The 21896-nt window shown below is 39.1% G+C and overlaps 2 protein-coding genes across 2 annotated transcripts in view; one reads left to right on the top strand and one right to left on the bottom strand.

Annotated features, from left to right (window-relative positions):
• CEP83 (centrosomal protein 83) overlaps positions 1–9160 on the top strand; it is a 148642-nt gene extending 139482 nt beyond the window's left edge. The window contains exons 14-17 of the mRNA XM_025402585.1: positions 2520–2623; positions 5486–5675; positions 6685–6819; positions 8991–9160. Of these exons, the coding sequence (XP_025258370.1) occupies positions 2520–2623; positions 5486–5675; positions 6685–6789 (399 nt within the window). The 3' untranslated portion in view covers positions 6790–6819; positions 8991–9160. The remainder of the gene's footprint in view (positions 1–2519; positions 2624–5485; positions 5676–6684; positions 6820–8990) is intronic.
• PLXNC1 (plexin C1) overlaps positions 7944–21896 on the bottom strand; it is a 158664-nt gene continuing 144711 nt past the window's right edge. The window contains exons 24-31 of the mRNA XM_025402584.1: positions 21673–21727; positions 18416–18447; positions 18213–18320; positions 16838–17001; positions 14554–14701; positions 11726–11866; positions 11571–11645; positions 7944–10420 (exon numbers count right to left, since the gene is read on the bottom strand). Coding sequence (XP_025258369.1) covers positions 10316–10420; positions 11571–11645; positions 11726–11866; positions 14554–14701; positions 16838–17001; positions 18213–18320; positions 18416–18447; positions 21673–21727 — 828 coding nt within the window. The 3' untranslated portion in view covers positions 7944–10315. The remainder of the gene's footprint in view (positions 10421–11570; positions 11646–11725; positions 11867–14553; positions 14702–16837; positions 17002–18212; positions 18321–18415; positions 18448–21672; positions 21728–21896) is intronic.

Below are 21896 nucleotides of genomic sequence, written 5' to 3'. Positions count from 1 at the left end.
GAAAATGACACCACAGGCTGGAGAAGGTCAATCTGCAATACTTATGTATCTGACACACGATTCATATCTTGAATATATAAAGAACTACAAATCAGTAGGAATCAGGTTACTCAAAAGTTTTAATGGACAAAAGACTAGGATGGACACTTCACAAAGAAGGGATATCCAGATGACTAACATGCATAAGAAAAGGTGCTCAGTACCTTTAGCTATCAGGAAAATGTAAATTAAAACTACGGTGAGATACTGTATTTCACCAAAACAGGATGTAAAAACTAAAAGACTGACCATACCAAGTATTGGCAAAAATGTGGAACAGCTAGAACTCTCACATATTCCTGGTGAAAATAATTGGTAGAACTGCTTTAGAAAACTGGCAGTATCTACTAAAGCTAAAACATGTATACACTATGACCCACTCATAGGTGTATACTCAAGAGAATGAGGTACTTACATGTGCCAAAAACATGTTTAGGAATGTTCATAAAATATTTATGATATCCCCAGACTGGAAACAATTTAAATTTTCATCAACAGGAAAATGGATTAAATATGGTATATTTGTACAGTGGATGACAGCATTACAGTGAAAAAGAGGTGCTGTGACAATACAACACCCATGGCTTAGTCATATAAAATGTTGAGAAAAAAGTCCAGATACAAAAGAGCATAAATTTATGATTTCTTTCATATGAATGGGTGGATGGATAGACAGATGGACTCCTTAACTACCTATAAATTCGTAAATAAATACTTATGGTGATAAAGGCCAGAAGAGTGGTTCTTTTGCCCCAGACAGGAGCATAAGGAAACCACCTGGGATGTTGGAGGATGTGGGACAATCAAAACATGAGAAAGAATGCTCGTAGCAGAGTTATTTGTAATAGTCCCAACTGGAAATAATGCAAATAACCCTTGATGGTATACTGAGTGAATATACTAGACTATGCAATAATCATAAGTGGAATATAATATGTGGGAATTAATGAAGTATATCTGTAAGTAACAGATCTCACAATGTTAAGTGAAATAAAGCCATTAATAGAAGAGTACATACTATGGTTGTATGTATATGAGGTTCAAAAATGGCAAAAGTAAACTATACTTTTGGAAGTAAATTAGTTGGTTACCTTTTCAGAGGATGACAGGCCTAGTGATTGGAAGGGGAAAAGGAAGGGGCCCTTCTGGCATGGCAGTGCTCTTGACCTACAAGGGAATCATGCCAGCATTTGTTTTGTGGTTTGTCATTGAGCTTTACATTTATATTCTATGCATTTCTCTATAAGATTATGCTTCAGTTAAAAAAGAATTCAAAAACAAATACCTAAAAGGTTTGTAGTGACTAAATGAGTTTTAACATTATAGGTGTTTTTCTATTAAAAAACAAAAGGCCTGTGTATAAAAACTGAAAAAAAAAAACACAAAAACTACTTTTTTCCATATACTCCTTTTGCATTTTACCTGGGCTTTTCCATATTATTTAATCAAACCATACAATATTTACTTAGAAATTTTTTCCTTTGTATATTGTAAAGTTTAAACTTTTTCGTTTTAAGATTTAGAAAGGCAACTTTTAAACAGATGCATCCATATCTATCTTAGCTTTCTGATCCTTCAGTTTATTAATTTTGTAGTGATTTATAAATTACAAATATGCTTGTAATTTTTTTTTCTTTTCTTTTTTTGAAACGGAGTCTTGCTCTTTTGCCAGGCTGGAGTGCAGTGGCGCAATCTCGGCTCACTGCAACCTCCGCCTTCCAGGGTCCAGTGATTGTCCTGCCTCAGCCTCCCAAGTAGTTGGAACTACAGGCACCTGCCACCACGCCCAGCTAATTTTTGTATTTTTAGTAGAGACGGGTTTTACCATGTTGGTCAGGATGGTCTCAATTTCTTGACCTTGTGATCTGTCCGCCTCAGCCTCCCAAAGTGCTGGGATTACAGGCATGAGCCACCGCCCCCGGCCCCGCCCCGCCCCTCCGCACCCCGCCCCGCCCCGCCCCGCCCCCCACCTTTTATTTTTATTTTTTTAAGATGGGTTCTTGAATGGCACAATCATAGCTAACTGTAGCCTGAACTCCTAGGCTTAATCCATCCTCCTGCCTCAGCCTCCCAAAGCACTGGGATTACAGGCATGAGCCACTGTACCTGGCTTAGTTCTCTTAAACACATGCTATCTTCTGGGACAATGGAGAACTCATTATTTCTTACCAGATGTAAAGGCAGACTTGGTAGTAAAATTTGACTCCTTCCCTTTGTAGATTTTTTTATTTGCAGCAATTATTGATACCAATTTTTTTGTTTGGCATTCATAATTGTCACATTGAGAATATTAGATAGATTTGTGGTTTATTATCTTTGAATTTTCAGAAAGAGTCATGTCTACTAATCTTTGTTTCTAGTATTCACTGAAAACATTCATATCTAAATACAGTTTTTGGTGAGTAAAATATTTTCTATATAGTTTTATTCAAATAAGAGATTATGTGTTAACATACTTGTTCATATTTCTCTTTTCCTAGAGAAAATCTCTCCATGAAAACAAATTGAAAAGACTACAAGAGAAAGTAGAAGTCTTGGAGGCAAAGAAAGAAGAACTGGAAACAGAAAATCAGGTGTTAAATAGGTAATGTGTTTGTATGTGTATCTACCCCATGTGGTTATTTTGAGGTCATAGAAATTTGTCTCTAAGTATAATGTACCTTCTTTTCTTTTAAAATATACATTTACAAGAGTTCTAAGACAACTTGATAACTCTTAATGTACTATCCTTTTTTTTACCCCCTAACTGAATGTTCCTTTAAACCAAAAGGTCTCTATCACATGCCAGGTCTCTATCACATGCCTTATGGTTGGGACTAACAGAAAGTGTCACTGGCTTTGGTAGCAAGGAGTGGTGTTAGTCCTTGCTGCTGAGACAAGACAGTTGTAGCTATTGCATAGTTCTGAAAATTGTGGCTGCAACTTTGAATCAAAGGTCAGTTTTGGTTTCCTGGTGTGGAGATACTATTGAGCTTTTGTAGTCACATTCAAGCACATCTGATAATCAGGATCATCAGCATTTTTAAAGCAGAGATTTGTCATATTAAATTGTTGGTAGTGGCATTATATGACACATTTGATTCAAGTTAAGAAAAATCTTTTTAATTTAGTGAATTAGTGGTAGCCTTTAGCACCTTAGCTATTCAAGTATTAGGTTTTTCTGTAGTGGAAACTGCCTATAATACCATGCAGTGATGTTTTATGATGTGCACTGGTGTTCTTGGGTGCAATTATTACCAAAAGGTGAACAATTGTTTTTTAAAGAACATTCTAGAGGCTTCTAGACTGTAGAATTAGTGCCAGCCTTATAATACTATGTTCCAAAGTAGGAAGCCACCTTTAGTTTATTAATTTGGTAGTAATTTGTAAATACAAACACACTTGTAATTTTCAATTTTGTTTCAATTCTTTTTTTTTTTTAATATGGGGTCTTGGTCTGTTGTCCAGGGTGGAGTGCAGTGGCACAATCGTAGCTAACTGTAGCCTCGAACCCCTGGGCTTAATCCATTCTCCTGCCTCAGCCTCCCAAAGCACTGGGATTACAAGCATGAGCCACCATTCCTGGCTCAGTCCTTCTAAAACAGAATTCAACGTACTTCCTCTTCCATAAACATTAATATTGAAACGTTAGCAATTCAAGATTGGCCAGCTGTGGTGCAGATCATCTAGAATTTTGAGTGATTTTGAAATTATATTTGATTACTGGTGTGATTAATGGTTATTGAAAGTCATGTCCAAAAAATGATGATCTGTGAAGGCCTGGAAAGTTAGCCTTTTTCTCCTTGTTGTTTTTCCTAAAGTTGTGTAGCTTCACCTTTGTGATTACCTTTTATAATAGGAAAAACACTGTTTTTTTTCCTATTATGAAACCAGTGTTTTTCCTATTCTCACACAGTCAGCACAACATTTCTGACACCAGATGTTTTGGGGTTTTTTCCTATACATGGAGTAATCAGTTCTCCAGTGGACACGAGCTAGGTGTCCTGTAATTCAGGTCTGATACTGTCTACCTGGATTTAGCATCAGATCCCACAGGTAGAGGGCTCAGTCCCACAACACTGCTCCCCACTTCAGAATGCAGCCATAAGCCCCAGGTTGTAACCCGCGCTTCTGACTGACTGGCTAAAAATGGCTGTAAATTGGGGTTCCCATGATCTGCTCATCATGTTCAATTAATTTGCTAGAGCAGATTACAGAACTCAGGGAAACTTATGTTAACCAGCTTATTAGAAAGGGTATTACAAAAGATACAGATGAGCAGCCAGATGAAAGAGATACATAGGAAAAAGTATGAGGAAGGGGGCATGGAGTTTCCATGCCCTCTCTGGGCATGCCTGCCTCCAGACACCTCCACATGTTCAGCAATCCAGAAGCTCTCTGACCCCAGCCTTTTGGATTTTTATGGAGGCTTCATTACATAGACATGATTGATTACATCATTGGCCGTTGGTGATCAACTCAACCTTTAGCCCTTTACCTTCCCAGATGTCATGCGGTGGCGGGGGGTTGGAGAGTGGGGCTGAAAGTTCCAACCCTCCAATCATGCCTCAATCTTTCTGGTGACCTGCCCGATCATCCTAAAGCTATTCAGGGGCCCCCAGCCACCAGTTATCTTATTTATATACAAAAGATACTCTTATCAATTCAGTTTCCCAGAGTTTTAGGAGCTATGTGCCAGGAACCAAGGGCAAAGACCAAATATACATTTCTTACTATAATATCACACTGACATTTTAAAAATTAGATTGAACTATGTGAAAATCTCTGTATTTGACCATATTTCACCTATTAAAAATGGCAATTTTGTAAGCTTCAATCTAGCATTTTCTTTACACTTGACCCTTGACAACATGGGCTTGAACTGCATGGATCTACTTATATGCAGATTTTTTTTTCAGGCAAACATGGATAGAAAATATAGTATTCCACAGGATGTGAAACCCTCCAGTTCAGAGAACCAACTTTTCCATTATGCAGGTTTCTGCAGGGCTGACTGCGGGACTTGTATGCATAGGCTTTGATATATGAGGGATGTCCTGGAACTAATCCCATGTGTATACTGAGGGATGAACTGTATTTTTATTTGATTCTTTCTGTAAGATAAGGCATTCTTTTGGTTTAGAGTCTCCCTTTAGTTTCAGGATTCATGAATGGGAGTGAGTGGGAGGGTAGGAGTGAGTACCAAAGTATCAAAAGATTTTAGATCTTTAATTAGCAAATATAACTTTATAATGAGTTGATAGTCTGCAATGCTAATGATTGCTAATGAGTAAGATGTTATGTCATGTTTCTGTTTATCTTTCTAGGTAAACAGATTTTTTATCTATATATTATATATAGATCTCATAATTTAGAAATCCTCTTCCAGTTTAAAATTATATTCTGTGAATCATACTGTGCTTCAATAGGGTATAACCATATTAAATAAACATTTTTTCTTTTTAAGACAAAATGTTCCTTTTGAAGACTATACAAGGCTTCAAAAAAGACTAAAAGATATACAGAGAAGACATAATGAATTTCGAAGTCTAATTTTGGTCCCTAACATGCCTCCAACGGCATCTATCAATCCTGTTAGCTTTCAATCATCAGCCATGGTTGCAAGCATGGAACTACCATTTCTTCCTCATATGCAGGTATGAGCATTTATTTTTTTTAGAAAAAAAGTCATACATTTTTGTAGGTTTTTAATGTTTAAATACGGTGATAAAACTCAATTTATCACTTTGGTCAGTGCTCAAAATTCACCACAAAAATGGCATAAACATTTAAAACTAGTTTTAACTTCTTCCCTTTCATTTAGCCTAGAAATTTGCTGAATTCAGTTTGAATCATGATCCTTTAGTGATGGTGCTGGGAGTGAAATCTCTTACTGGACAATAGAAAAGAGGAAAGTTGATTGAGTCTTTGAGTAACCTAGAGTTTGTAGCTTATTCATAATGTTAATACTAATTACTACTGAGAATTTACTAACGCAGTGAACTGCATGTTCCGTGCAATGCCTAATACTAACGAAAAATGCTTTGAGGGCAGATATTACTATTCCTAATTCATAGGTAAGGGAACTGATTCAGACTGAAGTGACTTGCATGAGGTCATAGCTAATAAGTGACAAAGTTTCAAACCTAAACCTGTTGAATCCAAAACCTGGGCTCTTTCTGTTGTATCAGGCCCCTGAGGTATTGAAGGAATCAGATTTGATTCATTTTCAGAAGATGGAGTATTAATAAGTAATTACATTTTATAATGTAAGCACAGATTTTAATCACTGAATTGAATCTAAGGCCAAGTGCTTTATTATATAATAAACTGCTGTTAAACACCAGTGTTGTTGGAAAGATGCCATGTAAGTATACGTGGGCCCTGCATTAGTATTTTCTAATTCACTCCCTGGTGAATTTTACACTTAGAGAAGAACAGACTATGGGTTTTGCTTAAGGCTAGAGCCTGAGGCAGGAGAGAAGCAAAACTAGATGGTAGTTTAGCCCATGCTACTGTTTTTAGACTGCTACGGTGGTCAACATTTCCTTGCCACATATTATAGGCATATATAAAAGAGGCAGTCCAAGGCTGCTGCCTAACAGTTATTTTTCTACTAGTTTTTTAATAGTTTCTTTTGCTATGTTTTCTCTACATCATTTTAAGGAGGAACAACATCAAAGGGAACTCTCCCTACTTCGCAAAAGACTAGAAGAACTGGAGACAACACAAAGAAAACAACTAGAGGAACTTGGATCTTCTGGAGAATGATGTTCTTGGAGAACAGGCAGATCAAAAGAGGTGAAGTTGGTGACTCAGGAAAACTTGATGTTTTAACCTGTGGCATTTAGATACTTTTTACTGTTTGCCAAAACACTTGAATGTGCCTCAAGAAAAGGTACCTACTACTACATGCTGTATTGTATGACTGTCAGGATTTTAGGATTATACAAGTGAAGCATTACAAGAGAAAGTCTCAGAGATATTTAGAATATTTGACAATGGTTTGAGAATGAAAGGAACTAGAGTCAAGTTTTAAAATTTTTACTTTGTTGAAATTTTTTTTGGCATTTTGAGTGAAATATAACTATCATTAATTCCCTCTTCATCCTTGGAATATAACTATCATTAATTCCCTCTTCATCCTTGGGATACTTGGCAATAACAGGGTCCGTACACATCTTCTGGTTTACTATATAAAAAGATGACAATTTAAAAGTCAGCATAAAGAAGGTAAAGGTATCTATATTCAAAAGGCTACCTTTTCTAAAAGCTGTGTACACATACATAATTTATTAAAGAGCTTAATTTTTTTTAATCTATATCGTCTTGTGTTTAATTTTACATAAACCATATAGCATATATTTAGCAACATGACCGTCTACTGACTTTGGCTTTGTTAGAAGAGAAAATAAGTGCAAATAATTAAATCATATTATTGTATTAACAAGGGGGCCATTGATTATAAAACTTGAACTCAGGTCCCTTTATAAACATTGTTGGTATTTAACTTTACTTCCCATTACTGTAGCTCTAACCAAATAATTATGTGTTTTGTGTCCCTAAGTATGCTCTCATTTTTTTTTACACCACTGGAAGCCTTTTTAATGTGGTATCTTTTAGAGGAATTCTGCTGGAATAATTTTATGTTAACAAGGCTAAAGCTCAAGTCTCCCAAATTAAGTGGAATGTTCATTATCCCAAGGTGTTTATAGTCAAAAGTCCAGGTTGATAGTGGAGGCCAGGATTGTAATTGAGCAGTCCTTAGCACCATTTAGCAAGAAACTAGGTTTACTTACTACATAGTATAGCTGCTTATTCACAGCATATACAGTGACACTTTGTCTCTGAAAAATAATTTCCATGGAGCCACTTAGAATAAAAAACCTATTATAACTAGAAAATTGAAAAAAAAAGACAGTCCACAGTTACATCAAAATGTTTATTTTTTTTGGGTATAGACATTAAAACATTCATCTCCAAGAACAGCTTCAATCAGGTATACAATAAGAAATAGACTTTAAATCCTAATACAGAAAAGGTAACAGAATTTTTTAAATGCTGCTGTAGACACTAGTGTTAGGAAAAAAAGTTTATAAATGAACTGTTTTGCACCAAAAAAATATGCAAAGAAACTTGAAAATAGAAATTGTTTGCCATTTGTTGCTCTGGTTGCTGTTTAATATAGACCCAGTGACTGATTGTCTTCAGCACACATCTAATTTGGCCATTTACTGCATTTGGCTAATGTGATCCAAAATGTGATCTAGATAGTGCTTTTCACTGGAGGATTGACAAACACGCTACATACATTAGTGAATCTTCATACCACCTCAGTGAGGTAGCTTAGAAATATTATACAGAAATTGAGGCACAAAGAGGTAAGTGACTTGCCCAAAGTTCCCAACAGCACAGTCCCCGGAAGAGGAGGTAACTCTCCACACAGGACTCATGTGTCAGAAAGCTGGACAGGGACACCCTCATGTAGCATTCAGTAAATACTTAGATAAAGCTGTAGCTGATCCTTTGCGTTTTCAGTACCCTAAAGTAGGGGAAGTCTTTTGGGCAACTCTCCTACCCTTGGCTCTCAACTCTCCTACTGTTGTTCTCTTATGAACTCCTTCGCCTCTTTGAAGACTGTAGCAGCCTTAGATGGGGACCAGACCTCTCACCTTTATTCTGATCTATAACCTATTTGGTAGTTTTGTTTGAGGTGTGTCCGTTGGACAGACAATGGTCAAAAGCAACAGGATTGGGAAGGTGCCTATCAGGGTAGTAACTGCTTATTTTCTCTGATCAGTTTGTTGAGGTGTCACCTCTCTCATGCTTTTCCAGATAATTCAGGAGCAAAAAGGAATGCCTTTATCTAAGACAAATTCATATTTAAATCCTAATGCTCCATACAGTGTTGGTAAATGATTTCAAGGAATATGTGATCAATGTTATTTGACTTGAAAAAATTTCTTTCCTAGATGGGGGATTTGGAGCACCAAGGGTAAAAGGTGCCTGCCACAAGAAAAGAGTTGCCAATTATGCTGTTTACTTCTTCTGGTTTAATAGAAGGAAAACACAGTGGTATTAAAACTGGTCATGAGCAGCAAAAATTCAGGAATAAAAAATCAGCACTAAAAAGACTACAGTATAACTGGATAGAGAATTTTTTAAAAAGAAAGGCATGAATAAAATGGGTATTTTAAATTCTTTCTCCTGCGAGGAATACTTTCAAAAAGTACATAGTAAGACTAAGATACCAAGTTGTATACTAATACTTTTCAGGCCTTGGGCCTCAAATATATATATTTATATATAATACTCCAGTGTGAACAGCAATTCGATGAAATGTAAAATGTATCTTTTTTTTAAAATCACACACAAGTATTCATAACCACAGGGTTCACCAGAAATCTAAAGCAAGGAGACACTCATATAGAAATGGAGTTACTCTTCCACAGATCGTTCTGATCAAAGGTTTTGAAACAGAAATGAATTGATTTTTTTGTAAATATTCAACATGTCCACTATCAAATACATTTAGTATGAAAAAATAGGTGGGAAAAAAAGGAACATACATTAAGACAAAGTATCTGGTTAAAATGCTGTTCATTTAAATAAAGCCCACTCTCCTTACTTTAGAGCTCCTTGGTGAAATGGAGGTGAGTTTGATGGAGTGCAGTTGATGACCACTGAAAAACACGAGCCCTTTCAACAATGTTGCAACACTGTTAGTTTTTGGTTTAAACACACACACACACTCACAAATGCTAAGTGTACACTACCAAATTCTGCGGTCGGCTTTTCCAAGAACTACTGGGGAAAGTTTCAATGCTGCAAATCCTCGAGGTTGCCCTAACACCCCCACCTTGTTTCCAAATGACTCATTTCACATTTTGTTTTGAGCACTGGCAGTATCCCCTTACAATGCAGAGGTACAGTGTAGCACAAGTGCTACATAGCTGTAGTTTTCAAACAAAACCACTTATATCATTGTGCTTAAGTGGAGACTGTAGTTACAATACTGACATTCGCTTACTGGCCCTGTATTCTCTGTAAACAAGGAGACTGTTTGCAACAACCACTTCAACTCTATTTACAGAAGGGTTCCCACAGTAGACACACAGGCACAATGGTTGGTATGCTTTTTTAAAGCTGTGCATGTGCCTTGGTCTCTTAAAAAGACAGTGCTCAAAGTGGAACCTATGTGCAAACAAGAAATTAACGACACAGAGTAGCTCAAGCAGCCATTTTGCTCCCAAGTCGTCTGAAGAACTTTGCCAGATTAAGCCAGGCCCCAGAGTGCTTACATCCACTTGCATTTCTTCTTTTCATCAAATAAGACTTTTACATGCAAGAGTTGTTTCTGAGCTTCTTCCAGCCCTCGTTCTCTTTCTAGTTTATTTAGAATCTGTTGACAATTAGAACAGTTATTTTAGATATTGTGGTTTTAGCATTACAATTCTGTTTTTTGCATACCTGATGCTATGAGTGGTAAAATCTGTATGAAACAGATGCCAACATTTTCTTCCATCATTTACATACTCACTTTGCAAGTTGTTTTGCTAAGTCCTTATCACAGGATCAACAATACCTTGGCTTAAAATAGAAGCTCGCAAGAAATACCAACTATTTGCTTACAAATATGGGGCCAGGCTTCCAAGGCCCTGCTTTATGCATTATGTCACAGCCATTCCAAGCACAGCAAGCATTCCTGGGCAGCCAACATGCAGGCAAGTATTTCTCCTTAAATGCAGCAGGCAAGGACATCCTGGTCAGAGACAGATCCTTCCCTTCCCTCCCATCTGGGCAGTGTAGTCCCTCCTCTTCCCCTCCCTTCCCCAGTGCTTCCCTTCTCTCCCCTGACCCCTGGAACGAGGGATGCTTATCATGTTTAAGAACTCATTGCCTCTACCCTACCTTAGAGCTTCACTTCATCTTCAAGTAGCAAATGGAATTGGTGAGCTATTCTCACCATTGACATGGATAGCCTGTCCCAGCATGACTGATTGGGGGGGAATCAGGGAAGGGGGAGTTAACATTTGTTTGGAAACAAAGCATCTGATGAATGTGTCTGTGTGAATTTCCAAAGAAAAAAACCCAGATTAAGGAGAATTAATCATAAAGGAGAATGTTTTATTGAAATAGTTGCTTAAGTTAGAAATATGTCATAATTTCATATAACGATTGAATACAGAATCTAGGCAATTTAACAAGCTTAGCTTTCATTTTTAGCAAATTACAATCAAGCATAAGCTGACCCCATTTGATAGGGCCACTACTTACTCATCAAAGTTAACTTGAGTCAGTGAGACTGTAGGCCCCATGAACTCAAATGTACATTCAGGCTGGTCCAAATGTGGGCAGCATGATAAAACTGTAAGAGGAGCAGCCATGTGCAGGGTCTGGCTCAGTGCCAGGATCCCCCATCTCAGACAGGCTTCCTGGCTTCCCTTTCTGGCCTTTTGGGATGCCAGAGCTGTTCTGAAACTGATAGAATGCTATAACCACATCCTTGTGCCTGATTCATAGGTTAAAAACAATGTTATTTAAAATCTTACCTCATCAAAATATTTTACGATGTATTTGTAAATTTCTGTCAAGGCCACTTCTTCATTAAATTCATTTTCGTGTTTCTAAAAGAAAGACTTGTTGAGAGATTCTGAAATGACTTAAAGTAACCAAATATAAGCTTATTTCTGCTTTCTAATGATACCTTAGATTCCTGAGTTAAAAATTCTTCCATTTCTGAGGATGACAATGGAGGCAAATCCCTGATTGCTTTGTAATAAGATTTTACTTCTTCTTTGTAGGTTGGGATATCCTTGGCATAGAGAAGCTTATTAGTTGGTGCTTCCTGGGGAAGAAAAAAAAAAAAAAAGCAACCATCACCAAAACAGTAAAAAAAAAAAAAAAAAAAAAAGGTGGGGGAGGAATTTATAATACACCAATGTAGCTGAACCCCCACCACCAGTTTTACCTCTTGCTAGAAGGCTTCATGCAATAGGCCTTAAATGTTGTTGACTGAATGACTGACTGCTATCTATATAGTTCTGGTGAGTCACTGTTATTTTCAGGCAGATTAAATGCTAATATATTCTGCCTTCCTCTCATAAAAGAACTAAAATTATTATTTTTGCATGATTTTGAGTTACTGTAACAATGGAACTTATTTCAATCATAGTTCATTACTAATGGTTGTAAAAAGCCTGAATTAAAACATTTGCTCTCATCCTCACCCACCAGTGAATTTGGCATTTATAAAAGACTTGATTGTAGGTCTGATTGAGCCCTTTATATAACCATGAAACTGGTAAGTAATTGGCAGTGGCAGATTTTCCAGCTTGTCCCTTTTATTTCATTAGATTATAAAGATCTTCCAGTTTCTTCAAGGGAACACATGGTCATTAGTATTGGTGGCTCTCATGTGTGATTTTGCAAAGGTTCCCTGGCAGGTTGAATGTTTCTACATAATTATAACAGTGATATTTAAAAATTAAATATGATTTTATTTTTAAAAGTCATTATTTTTCACAAAACTTTAAAAAATTCTACTCAGGAAAGATAGGTAAGTTAACGATAGGGCTAATGTCCCAGCCCATGAGGCTGAATCAATGGCTTGATGAATCATTCTGAAGGATGCCTAGAGACTGAGATATTACTGAGATTTTCTCATTTGTCAAATTTAAGTGGAACCCAGAAATCATGCTATCATTCATTCATTCAGTAAACATTATTAAGCAAGCACTGGAGCAGGCATTGAGAGTACAATGATGAAGACCAGTGACTGCCCTTGAGAAGCTTACAATCTAGTTGCAAAGACAGATTTACGAAGTGCTTACTATGATACAAATAATTAGCAGCAGGAGTTGACAAAAAGAGTTGGATAAATCAGAAATCATAATTTGCTACTTTGTGTGGTTTCAGGGAAGACTTGTAACCTCCCAGAACATCAATTTTCTCATCTATAAAATGAGGGTAATAACAACTACCTTATTTGGTACTTGTGAGGATTAAGTGAAATGTGTCAAGAACATAATTCATAAATGTTTTTAGTGTGAATAAACATTTAAGTGCCTTTCAGTGTGCTGCAAGCTAAGATGAACTTTGTTAGTCAAATGAAGAAAGTACTGTAGGAAATACATTGGGGAAGTTCACAAAGTAGGCGTATTTAGACTGATCTGAGTCTCCTACAGTTTCTGGTCCTCATTAGGAAATTATGTTTGTTGAATGAATAAAATGTTTATGATGAATGAATGGGGAGGATTTTACTAGACAGATTGTAAGACAGGAAAGATGAGCAAAGGGGTGTGAGAACAAGTTCATGGTGTGAACTTGGGAAAAGTAAAAGCTGTAGCACAGTGGGTATCTGGAGTGTGCAAGAAAATAACGAGGCCAGCAAAGAGGGCTGAAGGCCATCAGGAAGCACTATGTTGCACTGTGAAGACTTTAGCTGGTAGGTGGTAATGGGAAATATTTGCAATTTTTAAGAAGCAGACTGACATCAGATTTATGTTTTAGAAAGATTACCTGAGAGAGAGTGAAAAGGAAAAGTTTAGGGGATAGGTAGACAGCAGGGGCAAGGACCCCAATTAGGAAGCAATTATTATCCCAGTAGGGATGGGATGAAGGGATAAGGCTAAGTAAGGAGGAGGGAGGGACAGACATTTGAGACAGAAGTGAGTGGTAACCAATAGTTTGGGGATAGAGGTTGGAAGGAAGAGGAGTGAATCAAAGATAACGTTGAGGATTCTACCTTGAGAGACTAGGCAATGCTAGGGAAGACAAAAGTAAAAACAGGTTTGTTTTGCAGAAATACTGATGATAAAGAGTTTAGATTATGACTGGGAGTCTGAGGCACCTACGGAACATCAGTCTCCATTCATTCCAGGTACTCTTAAAGTCCCACCCAAGAGCTCCTCCTCAGTGTTCAAAGATCCATTAGGCACAGATATTGGTCAGTTTCGTATATTTTGGAGCGCTCAAATAAGACCAAAACATCTCTTTCAAAGTTTGCTCTGTATTTTTATCTTTCTTTGCGTTCTTGGGACTTTTGATCAGCAAAGAAAACCATAGGAAAACAGTACTCATGCTTTGATTAGAAACAGACAAACTGGTATTGTTAGAAATCTCAGGCAAGATTTTCTGTCCCATAAGCAATGTGTTACATTCCAATAGGCATTTTATGTATATTCAAATAGAATTTATTTAGGCAAATTTCAATAGTTGCATATTTTGGGTTAACAGTTTATCAGTGTCCATAGAATGTTTTTCTAGGAAACAAAACGCATACTTTGTGATAAAGTTTTTCACAGGCAGAATTCTGCAGTCAGGTGGGGCTAATTATTTTGTTTTTCCCTTTTAAAAAATTAGATTAAAAATAATGAGACAGATTTTAAAGAACAGCAAATTTACAGTGGCCCTTGCTATTTCTTTTTAGCTGGTGTAGTTTAGACCAATTGTTTGTTATTTGAGTGCTTATCAGAAAGACAAGTGTGTCAAACTCATAAGACTCATACAGGAAATACTCAAGTTGGGCCTTACCTTCCCTAGTTGCTGCTCTGTGAGAGAAAATGCATCCATGAATGCCTGGGCAATCACTGACAAACAGCCGTCTATGTGTGGTGTCTTCTTAATGTCAAAGACAAACTGAGGGTTCTTCAGGATGTTTACCCAGAAGCGAAGAGGAAGGCTGTTCAAAGAGAGAATAATCTCTTTTCAAATAGGGCCATTCATGAAATAGGGCCATTCATGAAGCCAATGGTCTGTTTATCACAGTTTGTAAACGAGTGTTTTTGTCCTTGTTATTGAAGTATACAACTCTGCTTAGGCAAACATACCAAATGACAGACAGAAGCTCACTTGGAAAGAACAAGAAAGGGTTAACTGCCAGAGCTACTGAAAAGGAGGATAGAGGAGGGTAAGTTTGAAAATGGCCATGGACAAGAATTTTCTCCAGATAGCTCTTGATTATATATATAATCTCTCTCACCTGGATTATTTCCCTGACAGTTTGTTCTCGCCTATCAGCAGTCCTCTCAACACAGAATCAGGCTATGTCTCTCCTCTGCTCCAACCCTCGGAGGCTGTCCATCCCCCTCTGGATAACACCCTGCACGACCTGGCCCTCTGCCCTCCTATCCCACTGCTCCTCACCACACTCATTCCAACTCTCCTATACTCCTTGCTGTTCTTCATATGGGTCAAGCAAGCATGTGCCTCACAACTTGTGCTCTTGGCATCTGTCTGCCTGAAACTTTCTTGCCTCAGGTAGTCTCATGGTTTATGCCCTCTCCTCTTTCAAGACTTGGCTCAAGTGTCACCATCTCTGTGAGGCCTTCTCGGATCACCTAGTCCTGACACATACTAGCCTCCTTTCCTACTTTCTCCACTGCACTCATCATCTGCTAATGTACTACTGTTTACATACTGCATTTAGTGTCTGTCCCCAGCTATTAGAATGGGACCTGGACTTTCATCTGTTTTGTTACTGTATCTCCAGCACCTAACTGCTTGGCCCATAGTAGGTACTCAAATACCCGAACATGAACTTGGGACTGGTTCAAAGTCCTTCCATTATCTCCTTTTCAACTCTGGCCCAGCTCATTATCTCCACCATATGCTGCTGGGTCTCCCAATAGCTTTACTGTCCTGGCTGGTGCCCTGCTCAGATGCCACAATCTTCAAGGTGGAATGGTGGTCCTCAGCTCCCAGGCTTGATGTGGGAGTGGTTGGGAGTGGCAGGGACTACAGATAAGAGGCTAGAACAGGCTAGGGGCAGTGGCTCACACCTGTAATCTCACTACTTTGGGAGGCTGAAGCAGCAGTACGGCTTGAGTCCAGGAGTTTGAGACCAGCTTGGGCAATGTAGTGAGACCTCATCTCACAAAAAGTTTTAAAAATTAGCTGAGTGCAGTGGCATGCTCGAATTCCAGCTACTTGGGAAGCTGAAGTGGGAGAATTACTTGAGCCCAGTAGGCAGAGGTTACAGTGAACCGAGATTCCACCACTGCACTCCAGCCTGGGCGACAAGAGGGAGACCCTGTCTCAAAAAAAGATGCTAGAACACAGGAAGAGAAGGGAGCAAGCCAGTGTAGAGAATTGGGATAGATCTGGATTAAATGGGAAATTAGACCTAGAGCTCTGAAACTTCAGCTTTTGATACTCATTTAAAGTGACCTGGCTGCCTTCAGTGCCTGGAAAGCCTTGGGCTTGCACTGAGAAGTTCTACTTCATCATAACTGAGTCTTATCCGGCCCATGCACACAGCATTTCAAAGAGAGATCATGAGCTACATTTCTTTACTGAGGAGACAAAATTTGGATACCTTGCCTGTGCTTAAGGTAAAATATTAAAATACAAAACAAAACACAGACTTTTGGCTAATTACCATAGTATCTGAGTACTGCACTTGATAAAATAAAAAAAAATCTGTACAGAATGAGTATAGACAGTTTGGGACTGCAAAGTAACTGATTAGGAACTAAAAATGGTTTATCATAACATTTTCTCTAATGCAAAAATGATATAAAATCACAAATATTAATTTCTCATTCTTTGCTGGTCAACTTAACATTCGAGACAAAGTCTTTATCATGCACCAAAGATAACAGTTTATCTTCAAGAATAGGATTCTTGGCATAGGAATAGTTTCCTTTATTGTTTAAAAATAGTAACAGAATAAGAAACTACTTTGACATGATAGCTTACCAAGCCCAAAGATTCTGATATAGAGATAAATGAATCCTTCTGTAACTATCTGTCTTTTTTTTAGTTAATATTCTGTCCCAGATTCTTGAAAACAGGCAATAATCACCTACATTCCCACCTGTTTGTTTTCCAAATATGTACGACGTCAGGATCTGTGATTTTTTTGTTTTCAGCCTGGGCGTCCAAAAAGTCAAAAAAGTATTTTATAGCAAATGGAGCTCTGCTGTTGGGTAAACTCCAAATGCTTCTAAAAAGTTTTTCAAGCACAGAATGAATTGCCACCTGAAAGACAGACAACATCAGATTTGGGAGATTAAAAAGTGTGGTAGTGGTTTGGAAAATGTAATAGCAAAATCTAATCCAAATTCAGGGAAAATAATGTGCAAAACAGGGAAAAACAAACTGAAGAGAAAAATGTAAAATTGTCAAATGAGGCCAGTGCTCACAGTATGGGACAAAAGTCCTGAAAATCCATGCCCAGGTTTAGATTTGGTTCATAAGCTTCTTGCTGATAGCAACATTGTTTAGTCAACTGGGAGGGTATCTCAGAAATCTCTAGCAGTTGAAATGTCAGTTGTAGGGCTGTTTACATAAACCAGGAAGCCACGGATATTTGGCTTTTATTAGTTATGTTCAGCCTGGAAAAGCTCAAGTGATGCTGCTCTGTTCCCAGAATTTTTCCTGTTGCATATATTTCTATCATAAGGTTTTATTGTGTACTTTCCAAAGCATTTGAGTATTTTACAAAAGCCAAATAGGCTGAGCTCTATGGGACAGCTGAGAAAATCAAGAGGCTTGGACTGTCCTCTGCCCACTAAACAAATCTCCTAAGCTCTAAGCAGATTCTTTGTTATAATCTGAAGAAGCATACCCATCAAGTTACTGGGGCCAAGTGTAGATAATAGCATTTATAGTGCTCATCATTCCAGAGGGGGAGAAAAAAAGATCACCACAGACTTCTGTTAATTCCACTAAAAGCCAGATAAAGTAAAATTTGCTCCCAGTTTGGTATTCCACCGGCTTTCACATCTGACACTTTTATGTGTGAGCAGAATTCTTAATTTTAAAATGAAACACAAAAATCAGTAAGATTTAGTAGGTTTATAGCCATTGACCCTTCCCATCCTCTTCATTTTATTTGCAATTCAAAAAGGGAGTTTTATTGCACATCTATAATAACAAGTAAACAAAAAGGAATAATTATGCTGTCAACCTAAAAAATAACAATAATAATGAAATGGTAGGGAAAGATACTGGGAACAATATTAAATCTCTGACTGAAGATACTACAGCACAAATTTGTAAAGTGCTATTATCTTTGTAGTGTATAAAAAGAAGAACGGAGTAGGAAGTGTTTACAATTTAAACTTTCATTCTGCTTTGCTAGAAGGCACAAGGGATTTGTAACATTTTCACACTTCAGTGGAAATTAAGTCAAACATATCATACACCCCCTAGGTAGCCATAAAGTGCTCCCAGAACAGTAAGTGTACCTTGGTCGACAGCAGCTTTGTCAGATACATTTCTTTTACTTTGAACTTGTGCTTCCCTCGATGTCTCTTTCCTTGCACATCTTGGAATGCTTCCGAATCTGGTAAAATCTGAAGGGAAGACAGCAGAAGCGTTACCCAAGGAGACCATCCATGCTACAGAAGGCATGCAATTCAGCGGTGAGCACAAGAAAGCCTGAACTCACCAAATGGCAGTGGTCATCTGAGTATTCCACATCTGAACGCCAGAGAAAGAGGGAGAGAAAGAGTCCATTAAAAAAAAGCCAACCATAGGCTAATTGGTCTTCTCATAAAAAGCCCCATTTATGCTATATACTGAAGTTACTTGAGCTTTTTGACTTGAGCTACATTTTTCCCTCTGCTGCATCTTAAGATCTTAAGAACAGCGTGAAGATGGGACGGGCTAGGGATTGGAGGGGGAAGTAGATTCCCTTAGTGATCTCTGATCTCTTGCTGGTAGGAGAGACTCAAGCCTCATTCATTTAACAAATGTACCTAGAGCACCTCCTATGTGCCAGGGACTACTGGGCATATAGCAATGAATAAGACCTAGTTCCCACCCTGATGAAATTTGCATTCTAGCCAATGAGAGACATCAAACTTCTAGGTACACAATTATAATTGTGATAAAGGTTATGAAGGAGAATTATATGCTAGGAAATTATCTAACAAGAGACTAAATCTAGTCCGGGAGTTTTTGAGGAAGGGATGTTTGAGCTGAATCTAATGAAGAGATAGAGTTAGCTAGGCAAATTGCAGGAAGGCCCAAAGGTAGGAAGGAGCTGACCCTTTCTAGGATCTCAAAGGACAATGAGGTGGTGCTCACAGAGTAAGCCGAGAGTAGTGCAGAGTGAGGAAATGTGGCTGTAAAGGGTAAGGGAGTGGTAAATGGAGGGAAGAGAGGAAGTAAAGCATTTGGTTTGTTTTAAAGTTGAGAGAGGCTCAGTGGCTCACATCTGTAATCCCAGCACTTTGGGAAGCCAAGGCAGGAGGACCGCCTGAGCCCAGGATTTCAAGACCAGCCTGGACAATATAGCGAGACCTCATTTCTACAAAAAAAATTTTTTTTTTTTTTTTTTTTTTGAGATGGAGTCTTGCTCTGTCGCCCAGGCTGGAGTGCAGTGGCACAGTCTTGGCTCACTGCAAGCTCCACCTCCCAGGTTCATGCCATTCTCCTGCCTCAGCCTCCCGTGTAGCTGGGACTACAGGTGCCCACCACCACACCAGGCTAATTTTTTGTATTTTTAGTAGAGACGGGGTTTCACTGTGTTAGCCATGATGGTCTCGATCTCTTGACCTCGTGATCCACCCGTCTCGGCCTCCCAAAGTGCTGGGATTACAGGCGTGAGCCACCGTGCCCGGCCTTCTACAAAAAAATNTCTTGCTCTGTCGCCCAGGCTGGAGTGCAGTGGCACAGTCTTGGCTCACTGCAAGCTCCACCTCCCAGGTTCATGCCATTCTCCTGCCTCAGCCTCCCGTGTAGCTGGGACTACAGGTGCCCACCACCACACCAGGCTAATTTTTTGTATTTTTAGTAGAGACGGGGTTTCACTGTGTTAGCCAGGATGGTCTCGATCTCTTGACCTCGTGATCCACCCGTCTCGGCCTCCCAAAGTGCTGGGATTACAGGCGTGAGCCACCGTGCCCGGCCTTCTACAAAAAAATTTTAAAATTATCTGAGCATGGTAGCACACTCCTGTAATCCCAGCTACTTGGGAGGCTGAGATGGGAAGATCATTTGAGCCCAGGAGGTTGAGACTTCAGTGAGCCATGATTGCACCACTGCACTCCAGCCTGGGCGATAGCAAGACATTGTCTTAAAGATGAGAGAGACCAGCACATCTTGAAATGCTAATGGAAAATGGGGAGTAGATGGAGAGGGAAAGAAGTACAGGTGAGAAAAGAGATTACTGGTAGTATAAGGATAGAGAAGGTTGGAAAGGATGATGGAACCCAAAGCACAGGTGAGAGACTGGCCTTGAATGGAAGAAAGTCAGCCCATGAGCAGGTGCAGGTAAGGTTGGTAGGTTTGGTATTGGCTGTTGAGGGACTTCTGATTTGTTTTCTCTGTAAAGAGTGCAGGGTGAAGTCATCTGCTGAGAGGAGAGCTGTGTGGGTCAAAGCTTTGAGGAGAGAAGGCAGACATTATGGACAACACAGAGATGAGCTGCCCAGAGAAACCCAATGAGAGCAGGCTGTGTGGAGGACCCTGGTCAAGTTGGGCACCGTGAACTTATAGTGACCCCCAGTGTGCTATTATGTGCCTTTCTTCTGTGGCTCCCTAGCTGTAGGGTCAGGAAAAGATAATCGTTGGGTTCATCCAGGGTTGGGATTTTGACAGAGGGGCTGATGATAGGACAGAGGTACAGGAGGTTCAGAGTATTAGCAGGATGATAAGATGGTGGCTCTCAGTTGCAATGAACGGGAACTAGCAGCAGTGCTGACTGACTGGAGGGCCCACGAAGAGATCCAAACCTAAGATTCTACTATTCAATCCCCCAAATAACAGGCTCTTCAAAAGGCCCAATCTTTGAAACCTAAAAACCACAGCTCTTCCACTTTTCAACACAAAGACACCATCCCCCTTAAGCTGGAATGATAGCAACGCTGCAAGACGGCTTCACCACAGCCCCATGTAGTGATGGAAGGTAGGTTTCCCCAAAGGAGTCCTACCCAATCATCCTGTCTGTATAATCAGGAGCCCCACATTCCCTGTTTGCACTGACCAGATGCTCCCTGCTCCTTCTAATATAGTGAATCCAGGAGTCAGGAAGCCCTACCTCTGGCTGTGTGAAAGGAGCCTGTTTGGTAGGAGCTCAGAACCTTTCCAAGGGCTGAGAGCTGATTGTCTTGACTGGGGTATAATTTCTCTGGAGACAAACCTGGAACAGGAATTTCCTGCCCCAGGGCTATCAGGGAAGTAGAAAATCACTTTAGAGACCAGCCTATTGACTTTCCCATAAAAGTTCCCCCTTTAGTTTGTCTCTCTCCAATTTCTGGGAATTTCGCAAGTGTTATCACAGGAGACTTGGACCTTCTAAGTGGATTATCTTGTTGGTTCAGCGCTTGCTTTGGGGCTGTGTGATGATTATCTGTACTCTTCCCTCTCAGTTTGCCAGGGGGATCTCCTCTGTTAGCCCCCATCCTTCTAAAGGGTTAGAAAAAAGATATGAGATTCTGCCCTGAGCTTAGGGCTATAAAGAGGCAGCCACTTCCTCAGTGCTGGGCAGTCCAGGCCAACCACCATTTATAGTTTCCTTTCCTTCTTGCAGGGATCACATTCTTAGGACTGGAAAGAGATCGAAATGGCTTTTCTCAGCTTTCAGAGAATTACATGGCAACAACTCAATCTCACCTTTGTGACAATACAGCTGAGAGAGACAAAAAGCAATACTTTATGAAGCTGGGTGAGAACAAAATGTTACAATATTATATTGGTTACCTGAAGTAAAATTTGCTATCTTCTTAAAGACTTTTATAGTGGATCCATTCGATATCTGAAACCAAAGATAAAAGATATATGAGTTTTCAAAATTTAATGGATTTCTCAGCTTCACCCAGGAATTAGATGGCTGGATGGATCTTACATGCTCTCACTTATTAAATCAAATATTTATCAAGAATTACTAAGTTCTGGGCACTGCGCTGGAGGCTGGGACTAAATGA

This window comes from Theropithecus gelada, chromosome 11, assembly GCF_003255815.1.
Source record: "Theropithecus gelada isolate Dixy chromosome 11, Tgel_1.0, whole genome shotgun sequence".
Lineage (NCBI taxonomy): Eukaryota > Metazoa > Chordata > Mammalia > Primates > Cercopithecidae > Theropithecus > Theropithecus gelada.
The sequence above is the reverse complement of the archived record's forward strand: the minus strand, read 5'-3'. Positions and strand labels throughout refer to the sequence as shown.